Source organism: Oncorhynchus tshawytscha, linkage group LG19, assembly GCF_018296145.1.
Source record: "Oncorhynchus tshawytscha isolate Ot180627B linkage group LG19, Otsh_v2.0, whole genome shotgun sequence".
NCBI classification, from domain to species: domain Eukaryota; kingdom Metazoa; phylum Chordata; class Actinopteri; order Salmoniformes; family Salmonidae; genus Oncorhynchus; species Oncorhynchus tshawytscha.
This window is the reverse complement of record NC_056447.1, coordinates 45,058,662-45,069,982: the sequence shown is the minus strand read 5'-3', so window position 1 is coordinate 45,069,982 and position 11,321 is coordinate 45,058,662. Positions and strand designations below refer to the sequence as shown.

At 42.5% G+C, this 11,321-nt stretch overlaps 1 protein-coding gene across 1 annotated transcript; it reads left to right on the top strand.

Moving 5' to 3' along the window:
- The first annotated feature begins 2,232 nt into the window (after nucleotides 1–2,232).
- On the top strand, nucleotides 2,233–11,103 carry LOC112218835 (BTB/POZ domain-containing protein kctd15-like). Its single transcript, XM_024380043.2, has 5 exons — nucleotides 2,233–2,844; nucleotides 4,429–4,604; nucleotides 5,665–5,809; nucleotides 9,206–9,508; nucleotides 10,249–11,103. Exons 1-5 carry the CDS (start codon nucleotides 2,818–2,820, stop codon nucleotides 10,411–10,413), a joined length of 816 nt encoding a protein of 271 aa, XP_024235811.1. The 5' UTR covers nucleotides 2,233–2,817; the 3' UTR covers nucleotides 10,414–11,103.
- Nucleotides 11,104–11,321: the final 218 nt, after the last annotated feature.

The window sequence follows — 11,321 nt, the reverse complement described above, 5'->3', positions numbered from 1 at the left end:
CACACTAAGCGCAAACCAGATGGGATGACGTATCACTGCAGAATGCTGTGGTAGACATGCTGGGTAAGTGTGCCTTGAATTCTAAATAAATCACTGACAGTGTCACCAGCAAAGCACCATCACACCTCCTCATCCATGCTTCACGGTGGGAACCACACATGCGGAGATCATCTGTTCACTTGCTCTGCGTCTCACAAAGACACGGCGGTTGGAACCAAAAATCTCACATTTGGACTGTTTCTGTGTTTCTTGGCCCAAGCAAGTATTCTTCTAATTATTGGTGTTTTTTAGTCGTGGTTTCTTTGCAGCAATTCGACCATGAAGGGCTGATTCACGCAGTCTCCTCTGAACAGTTGATGTTGAGATGTGTCTGTTACTTGAACTCTGTGAAGCATTTATTTGGGCTGCAATTTCTGAGGCTGGTAACTCTAATGAACGTATCCTCTGCAGCAGAGGTAACTCTGGGTCATCCTTTCCTGTGGAGGTCCTCATAAAGCCAGTTTCTTCATAGTGCTTGATGGTTTTTGTAACTGCACTTGAAGAAACTTTCAAAGTTCTGTAAATTTTCCAGATTGAGGGACCTTCATGTCTTAGAGTAATGGACTGTTGTTTATCTTTGCTTATTTGAGCTGTTCTTGCCATAATATGGACTTAGGGCTATCTTCTGTATACCACCCCTATATTGTCACAACAGAACTGATTGGCTTAAACACATTAAGAAAGAAATTACACAAATGAACTTTTAGCAAGGCACCCGTTAATTGAAATGCATTCCAGGTGACTACCTCATGAAGCTGGTTGAGAAATTGCCAAGAGTGTGAAAAGCTGTCATCAATGCAAAGGGTGACTACCCTTTTTGGTTACTACATGATTCCATATGTGTTATTTCATAGTTCAGATGTCTTCACTATTATTCTACAATGTTGAAAATAGTAGAAAAACCCTGGAATGAGTAGGTGTGTCCAAACCTTTTTACTGGTACTGTATAGCAATTTCCCATTCGTTTAGATATTTTTTCTCAATTGTATTAATATTCTAAGCATGCAAAAAGGGACATCACAGCTGTTCAAATCAAAATCAAATCAGTTTATTGGTTGTGTACACAGTTTAGCAGATGTTATAGTGGGTGCAGCGAAACGCTTATGTCATTAGCTCATAGCAATGCAGTGAAATGTCAAACAAGTACACAAATAATCAAACATTTCGAATTTCTCTGTGCAATGTTGTGTGCAATGGAACACAAAGTGGTGACCATATGGATCGATCATGCTGTGACCAATTTTGATGGATTACAACAGATTTGAAATTGGCCTATATTTTGTTACCAATAGCGTACCAAACTGAGCTTGTGTTTGAGGAGTAAAACGGATCTGCCTGCAAGTGCTGGGGGCAAACATCTCCATCTAACAGTGCACAATAATTGAAATGGTGCATTTGACCGGAGGCACCTGAAAGGGGGCCTTTTGCAATGGCATAATGCATGACGATAGATGTAATTTGGCTTCAATGCCAGGGGGATGTTTGATGTTAGAATATTAGCTATTGGGGACAGGGGCGTCATGCACTCAAAAAATCGAATGGGGCACAAAGTACGTGAGAATGACAGGGTGGTGGTCCGGTCCAGAAGTTGGACAATTGCTCATTTTTCAAACACCTGAAACAGCTTTTCCTGCAATCTAGAGCCGTAATGAGTGTGGTTAATTCTAAGTTTTAAAAAAATACAATTTTTCTGCCTATCTAAGCATACCTATTGAACTGTGAATCCTCCTCACTGGTGGTTCTTTTTAAGAAGAAAATAAATATGCTTCTCTGCTCAAATCTGAGTAAAGGATTGAAAGAAATCTTATTCAGTATATTTAGTTATTGCTTGCTTTTCTAAAGTCTACCATGTCAGCAGGCATGTCAGCTAAGATAGTTAGACAAGCTAGTTACTCTAATTTGATTGAGAGCCTGAAATGGCTTTTTGGTAAATAGTAATTAAGTTGGGAACCTATGTGGGCTAAAGCCAACTTCCTAAAATTGATAGGTGACTAGTAGTATTACAGAGAAACAAACACATCTTATATATTTATTTGTGTGTGTATATATATATATATGTATATATGTGTTTTCATATGTGTGTGTGTGTATATATATATATATTTTTTTTTTTAAACAGTACAAATCTGAGGGGGCACGTGCCCCATTACCCCCTATGGGCATGACACCTCTGATTGGGGCCAGAGAAGAGAATACTACAGGACAGAGAAGATCTGCGCGACAGTTCTGAGCGGAACCTATCATTTTATAGTTTAATTGATATTGACCGTAGCCTCCTTTAGTAGACATTGCATCAACAAGTTACATTTATGTTTTTTTTAATACACACTGCCAGTTATTAACACTGGTAAATCCGTTGAGTGAATTATGACACTAATCTGATACGGAGCAAGATTGAACCGAACACCGTTACCCGTGCAGCAGACCAGACCGCTCTCCGTTGGAAATAAACCATGATATATTTGGTAAAATCTTAAAATCAAATAGACTTGTGAAATAAGAAACGGGGCATCTCATTTTCATCTTGAAACGAGTTGAGGCGAGAGATAAAAAGCTGCTCTATTGTAAACTAATCCTTGCCCTTCGGGCGTTTGAATAGCCCAGGGCAAGAATTCTACTAGCCCTCCTTTTATTTAGAGACGGACTGGCTTTCTTCTCATAAAACTCGACGGATTCATCATATCAGAAAAAGCAAGGCTCGGACAAAGACGGATATAAAGCAAACGACGACACAACTGACATAAACAGAGATAAAATCGGAAGGGAGAAGAGATTCCTATGTCTTCTGTATCCGTGTCCTCCCAGGTAAGGACGCAATATGTTTCATTTGTAGTTTTATTTGGTGGAGAACATGTAGTCTGTCCGACACTACAGTAGAATCTTAAAGACACAGCTACTCTATAAAATCATTGCGTTGGTGAATATTTTCCGTGATTAAACCACAACGTTTTTAAACGTTTGGACTCCATACACCAAGAAAAGTGGTGGTAGCCGGTAGCCCTATTTGGATACCAGTGGATTGTGACATATTTGTTATATTTTACCGAAACGCAGGAGAACGCAAACTTCAGTGACTGATAGAATCCCCAATTACATCCTAAAATTGTTATTCCCAGTTTATTGCCGTGCTGTCAGAAGAGAGAGCGTTTGGGGGAATAGGCTAGAGTATATCAAGCCCAAACTTGCTTTTAAAACGTTATTATAGGCTATTCGTTTCTCTTTCTATTCAATACATGTGTTCTTGATTGAATTCATGTGTGAAATAAAATGGATACAGTAAGGAATATTACATCTCAGAATATGGGGAAAATATGGGTCAATGTATGTAGTTTCCTTTTGGTTTTATAACATGAAATGTTTTTCTTTTTAAATCCATTTCTGATAATACTGGTTTCTGGCTAAGCAGAGGAGATAACACCCTGGAAAAGAGGACTCAGTATGTTCTGCTCAGCAGCCCCAGGCATCTTGCCCCTGGCAAAACACTGAATGAAGTTCACCTCCTGTTCACCTTTATGGTTCAAATAACCTCTGTACAATGGAGAGACTTGGTGGGGGGATGGTTGTTTCAATTTGTCCAGAAGCTGCACTTTGCCCAGTGCCCTGGGGTCATGAATGTCCTCTGTTCCGTCAATGTGGGAAACTTCAACTACTGTCTGCAGTCCATGAATATTGTATTCATGTTAATTGGGGAACATTCATGCTTATTGTATCTCTGAAACAGTTTGATTGGCTGCTAGCCCTACTATAGTCTAAACTACTGTACAGTCTTGCACCTCATTTGCTACTACTTCTTGTCATTACTTCATCAGTCGCCTAACTTTAAAGGTCCAATGCAGCCGTTTTTATCTCAATATCAAAGCATTTCTAGGTAACAATTAAGTACCTTACTGCGATTGTTTTAAATTAAAAAAGATAGAAACAAAAGATAGAGATAGAAACAAAAATAGCTTCTTAGCAAAGAGCAATTTCTCAAGCAAGAATTTTACTAGGACTGTCTGGGAGTGGGGAGGGGAAAACTGAAAACTAGCTGTTATTGGCAGAGAGGTTTGGAACGGTCTTTCTTATTGGTCTATTAACTAATTTACTCCATGGTGTTGTCACCAGCCTGGACAAAACTCCATCCCACTAAAACAGGCTGGAAGTTTAAGCAGTATTTTCAAGCAGCTCTTACACTAAAAGGGCATTAGCATCATTTTCACAATTGAACAGTATTATTTCAACCTCATAAGGTGGAAATGTATATATAAAACACAGTCAATTCATGTTTTTGACTGCACTGGGCCTTTAATGAAAATTAGACATCTCACTATTTTTCACTTTACTACTCTCAGGGCAGATACAGTACACACTTCTAATACAAATACTATCTGTTTCCATGTGTTGCTATAGGAGGGAAGGTGTATGTCCAGGATGTCTATGAGTCGTTCTCCAGTTTCTCCAATGAATGCCCAGGGCATCCCATCACCGGCCCAGCTGACTAAAGCCAATGCCCCAGTCCACATTGATGTGGGAGGACACATGTACACCAGCAGCCTGGGGACTCTCACTAAATACCCAGAGTCTAGGTAAGGCCATTACAGGATGCATCTGGCACCGCCAGGCTCTCACTAAATACCCAGAGTTAGGTAAGGCCATTACAGGATGCAACTGGCACCGCCAGGCTCTCACTAAATACCCAGAGTCTTGGTAAGGCCATTAAAGGATACATCTGACACCGCCAGGCTCTCACTCAATACCCAGAGTCTAGGTAAGGCCATTACAGGATGTATCTGGCACCGCCAGGCTCTCACTAAATACCCAGAGTCTAGGTAAGGCCATTACAGGATGCATCTGGCACCGCCAGGCTCTCACTCAATACCCAGAGTCTAGGTAAGGCAATTAAACTGCCTTAATTTTGCTGGACCCCAGGAAGAGTAGCTGGCTAATGGGGATCCATAATAAATACAAATACAAATACGGGATGCATATGGCACCATATTTTTTCATGAGAAATAACATATTATTGAACGATACAACAAGTTCATAGACAGCTTCATACTGACACTGCATTATGACTGATACATTACTAGAATACTTATAGAAATCCACACAACATCATGTTGAAACAATAACTTTGGTATCCATGATAATTTTTGAGAGATCTAGCAAAGAAAGAGAGAGAAAAGGCTGGAGAGAAAAGAAAGGGTAGATTTTAATTGCTTTTTGGAGGACAAAGAAAGACTGGAGAAGGAAAAGAGAGAGAAGGCTGAGCAGCCTGGAGCTGTGAGGTGACACTCCTGCTGGAACAGTAGAGGACCACCTCAGGCAGAGAGGAAAGAAGTAGAAAGATGAGTAACTGGGCTTATAGAAATCAGTTGGCATCGATTTCTGGAGTGGGTGAGGGAGAGAGAGAGGACAAATGTAAATAACCCATTATGAGTATGTGATTCAGAAGGTGTAGTAAACCCTTAGTATTTTCTATACTAGAATAAACAACATGCAGTTGTAGCCCACTTCCTGCCTACAATGTAAGTAATGATCAAACACTAGAAACAAGTTTTACAGTTCTCTAAACATACTTCAAGTACTACTTGATTCAAAGTATGAATTTAGAGCTCTCAACCATTTACTTTTTCTGTTCTCCAGAATCAGTCGTCTGTTTAATGGAACAGAGCCGATTGTACTGGACAGTTTGAAGCAGCACTACTTCATCGACAGGGATGGAGACATATTCAGATACATTCTCAGCTTCCTCAGGACCTGCAAACTACTGCTCCCAGAGGACTTCAAGGTACAGTACACACTACAGGACAGCTCTCTTCCAGCTCAAATACATGACATTATGTACTGTATGACTAACAAAGGTGGTTTGGTTGAACTATGCTCGCGTAATAAGGTAACTTGCAATAGCCATGAAGACTTGTTATTTCTTTGAGCTAATGACTAGGCTGTTGTTCAGCGGGCTAACACAGTCTCTGAACCAGAGGCACCTCATTTCCACATATACAAACAATTACAATCATAGTATCTCTCACAGAGATTTCAGGATGGTCAGGCAAATGCAAACATGACTGTAAAGTCATACAATTATCCTGCTGTGCCCAGAAACACATCTTTATCTTCATTCTATCACTGTGTACCTCTATAAGCTCTCAGTGTGTGTAAACTCTGTAGCTTTCTGACACTTTAATCAGGTCTCCATTTCGCCCTGGGCTCCTACAGGGGTCGATTCTGCATGGCTGGAAGCAGGGACACTGTGTATTTTGCTAAATTGATGTGTGTGTGTGTGTGTGTGTGTGTGTGTGTGTGTGTGTGTGTGTGTGTGTGTGTGTGTGTGTGTGTGTGTGTGTGTGTGTGTGTGTGTGTGTGTGTGTGTGTGTGTGTGTGTGTGTGTGTGTGTGTGTGTGTGTGTGTGTGTGTGTGTGTGTGTGCGCGCGCGCAAGAGTGCTTACATATGTGTGTGTGGTTGTGTATCTGGCATCTCACTCATCTCTCTCTCTCTGTAGTTAGTGTAGCTGTGTTATTCTGTGCTTTGCCCAGGATGACTAAAGTGCCCTGCAGATAGAGCCTTCTTTTATAAAACACATCTATCCCTCGCTTCAAGCCTACGAACGGAGGGGAGCTAAGGAGGCAGGCTTTGATACAGAGAGGAGCCTGAGGGGGTAGCAGCTCTGTGTATGGCTGATGTCAGAAGCAGTTTGGAGCAAATGTAGAGGGAAAAATAAGCAGCTCTCTCTTTATCTCTCACGCAGTAGTTATGAACAGAAGTGTCTGCTGTGTGTGTGTTTGTGTGTGTGTGTGTGTGTGTGTGTGTCAAATCAAATGTGATGAGTCAAAAGAGATTAGTGCAAAAAGGGTCAATGCAGATAGTCCGGGTAGCTATTGGTTAACAATTTAACTAACTTTTAGCAGTCTTATGGCTGGGGGGGTAGAAGCTGTTCAGGGTCCTGTTGGTTCCAGACTTGGTGCATCGGTACCACTTGCCGTGCGTGTGTGCTGCAATAGTATCATAATATTGAGCATGCAAGGGGAAAAGACAGGGGGGTGAAATGTACAGATATGTTTTCTGTGTGGAGATAAACATTTGGTATAAATGAATCCATCACATACATTCAACAGAAGGAAATATGTTTGTACTTTAAATCAAATCAAATTGTATTTGTCACATACACATGGTTAGCAGATGTTAATGCGAGTGTAGCGAAATGCTGGTGCTTCTAGTTCCGACCATGCAGTAATATCTAACAAGTAATCTTACCTAACAATTTCACAACAACTACCTAATACACACACAAGTGTAAAGGAATGAATAAGAATATGTACATAAAAATATATGAATGAGCGATGGCCGAACGGCATAGGCAAGATACAGTAGATGGTATAGAGTACAGTATATACATGAGATGAGTAATGTATGGTATGTAAACATTATATAAAGTGGTATTGTTTAAAGTGGCTAGTGATACATTTAATACATCAATTTTTCCATTATTAAAGTGGCTAGAGTTGAGTCCGTATGTTGGCAGCAGCCAATCAATGTTAGTGGTGGCTGTTTAACAGTTTGATGGCCTTGAGATAGAAGCTGTTTTTCAGTCACTCGGTCCCTGCTTTGATGCACCTTTACTGACCACGCCTTCTGGATGATAGTGGGGTGAACAGGCAGTGGCTCGGGTGGTTGTTGTCCTTGATGATCTTTTTGGCCTTCCTGTGACATCGGGTGGTGTAGGTGTCCTTTAGGGCAGGTAGTTTGCCCCGGTGATGCGTTGTGCAGACCTCACTACCCTCTGGAGAGCCTTACGGTTGTGGGTGGAGTTTGTGAGTGTTTTTGGTGACAAGCCGAATTTCTAAAGCCTCCTGAGGTTGAAGAGGCGTTGCTGCGCCGCCTTCACCATGATGTCTGTGTGGGTGGACCATTTCAGTTTGTGTGGGATGTGTACGCCGAGGAACTTAAAACTTTCCACCCGCTCCACCACTGTCCCGTCATGTGGATAGGGGGCTGCTCCCTCTGCTGTTTCCTGAAGTCCACGATCATCTCCTTTGTTTTGTTGACATTGAGTGTGAGGTTATTTTCCTGACACCACACTCCGATGGCCCTCACCTCCTCCCTGTAGGCCGTCTCGTCGTTGTTGGTAATCAAGCCTACCACTGTAGTGTCGTCTGCCAACTTGATGATTGAGTTGGAGGCGTGCATGGCCACGCAGTCGTGGGTGAACAGGGAGTACAGGAGAGGGCTGAGAACGCACCCTTGTGGGGCCCCAGTGTTGAGGATCAGCGGGTTGGGGATGTTGTTACCTACCCTCACCACCTGTGGGCGGCCCGTCAGGAAGTCCAGGGTCCAGTTGCACAGGGCGGGTCTAGACCCAGGGTCTTGAGCTTAATGACGAGTTTGGAGGGTACTATGGTGTTAAATGCTGAGCTGTAATCGATGAACAGCATTCTTACGTAGGTATTCCTCTTGTCCAGATGGGTTAGGGCAGTGTGATTGCGATTGCGTCGTCTGTGGACCGATTGGGCAAATTGGAGTGGGTCTAGGGTGTCAGGTAGGGTGGAGGTGATTGACTAGTCTCTCAAAGCACTTCATGATGATGGAAGTGAGTGCTACGGGGCGGTAGTCATTTAGCTTTCTTGGGAACAGGAACAATGGTGGCTTTCTTGAAGCATGTGGGAACAGCAGATTGGGATAAGGATGGATTGAATATGTCCGTAAACACACCAGCCAGCAGGTCTGCGCATGCTCTGAGGACGCGGCTGGGGATGCCGTCTGTGTGAGTTGAAATTGTGTTTTGCCGTCTTTAGGTTCTCTTCAAGTAAAGTGTTACTGATATGTTTAATACTTTGAATGCACAATATATTACAATAGTGCCCAACACCTCTGGGTATCCTGAAATTCAAACCCTGTGTGTGTATTATCGTTAAATTAGCTTTGATTCCAGGCAGTCTATTAGTTAAATCCTTTGTTGTTATCAAGTTAAACACGTTTATCTATCCGGACTATGACAAAGCAGTTGGCTGACAAATAACCACATCTAGCAGACATCCAGGCTGTGCCCATACCAGTTTGTTTATGAACATTAGTGTGTGTGTTTGTCGGTGCATCTTTGCTTTCTTGCGTTTGTGTGCACGTGTGTGTTGTGTGTACAGTATGTATCCTTGCTTCAACAGTATGTGTTTGTTTCTACTATGGCAGGACTTCCCCCAGCTATACGAGGAGGCTCGCTACTACCAGCTGACACCCATGGTCCGCGAGCTGGAGCGCTGGCTGACAGAGCGGGAGGGCCAGAAGAGCCGGCCCTGCGAGTGCCTGGTGGTCCGAGTGACCCCTGACCTGGGTGAGAGAATTGCCCTCAGCGGGGAGAAGGTGCTCATTGAGGAGATCTTCCCCGAGACCGGAGACGTCATGTGTAACTCGGTGAACGCCGGCTGGAACCAGGACCCCACACATGTTATCCGTTTTCCGCTCAACGGCTACTGCAGGCTCAACTCAGTTCAGGTATGGACGGTAATGTAGTTCCATAGGTCAGCGCTGTTATGTGGTTCCTTCCAGGTGAACTCGGTTATGATGTGGTTCCTTCCAGGTCAACTCTGTTATGTGGTGTCTTTCAGGTCAACTCTGTTATGATGTGGTTCCTTCCAGGTCAACTCTGTTATGATGTGGTTACTTCCAGGTCAACTCTGTTATGTGGTTCCTTCCAAGTCAACTCTGTTATGTGGTTCCTTCCAGGTCAACTCTGTTATGTGGTTCCTTCCAGGTCAACTCTGTTATGATGTGGTTCCTTCCAGGTCAACTCTGTTATGTGGTTCCTTCCAGGTCAACTCTGTTATGTGGTTCCTTCCAAGTCAACTCTGTTATGTGGTTCCTTCCAGGTCAACTCTGTTATGTGATTCCTTCCAGGTCAACTCTGTTATGTGGTTCCTTCCAGGTCAACTCTGTTATGTGGTGTCTTTCAGGTCAACTCTGTTATGATGTGGTTCCTTCCAGGTCAACTCTGTTATTTTTAAATCCCTGTTCAAGACACACTTTTATAAAGATACTTGTAATGTATGATTGCAATGATTTTAGTTGTCCTTTCTCCTGTATTTGTTTCTTGGTTTGTACTTTTATTTTATGAAGTGAACCCTCTTGTTACCTGTATTGAAAGTGCTATACAAATAGTTTGGATTAACTAATGTCAAATGTCTAAAGCTCCTGTCTGTCTGTCTGTCTGTCTGTCTGTCCTGTGCTCCTTGTAGGTTCTGGAGAGGTTGTTCCAGAAGGGCTTCAGCATGAGGGCGTCGTGTGGTGGCGGAGTTGACTCCTCCCAGTTCAGCGAGTACGTCTTGTGTCGCGAGCTCCACAGGGGTCAGTCCATCGGCACCACCACCACTATCCGGATCAAACAGGAGCCTCTGGACTAAGTCAGGAGGAACAGAGGGACCCCTGAGATAAGATGTTCAACAACCCCAGTGCTCATCTCCAGGTCCTATCTACACAAACACTGAAGGAGGACTCTTTATGCTTGGGAATATCATGTGCCAATGGCAATGTTTATTGGGCAAGCGAGATGTGAGAAGGTTGTGATTCTATTGAGACTCAAATAGTCTATGGAACTCTTTCTGCTGCCGTTTCCAAGGGAAACGGTCAGTCACCTCTGGACTATTGACAACTAGCAGGAACAAGGAAATAGCTCCAGTAATATGGTGCTCAGGTCCAGCTTAGGTTTCAATGGGGACTCCTGTTCAAGCCTAAGGATGGGTCTACTGGTATGCCAGATGACCTCCAGTTCAGAGACATTGTCTGCGTTTATACTGGCAGCCCAATTCTGATATTTGCCCAATTATTGAAAAAGGTTCAATCTGATAGGTCAAAAGACCAATAAATGTCAAAAGATCAGAATTGAGCTGCCTGTGTAAACACAGCCAAAAATGGCCATGTCCTGCTCTGCCACAGGAAGAACATGGCTCTGTGTGTTTGCTGCATTTCTTGACAACTTCCTACACTGTTCAATCTGAATAGGTCATATACTGTATGTGTAGGTGTTTGTACAATTAAATGTTAAATGGACAATATGGGGTCTTTTTTAAAATATATATAACTTTCATGATAAATATATTAGTGAAAAATTTAGATTTTGTATGTGACAATACAGCGATGAAGTGCACATAATTAAGATTTTTTAATAACTGCAATTTCAATTAATATTTAGGATATTAATAATTAATATTAAGTCAACATTTTCCAGTTGTAAAGTCGTATTGACAAAAAGACAACGGTCTCTGACTGCTGTTCGTTTTGTATAAGACCGTAATCTCTAGTGGACAGACAA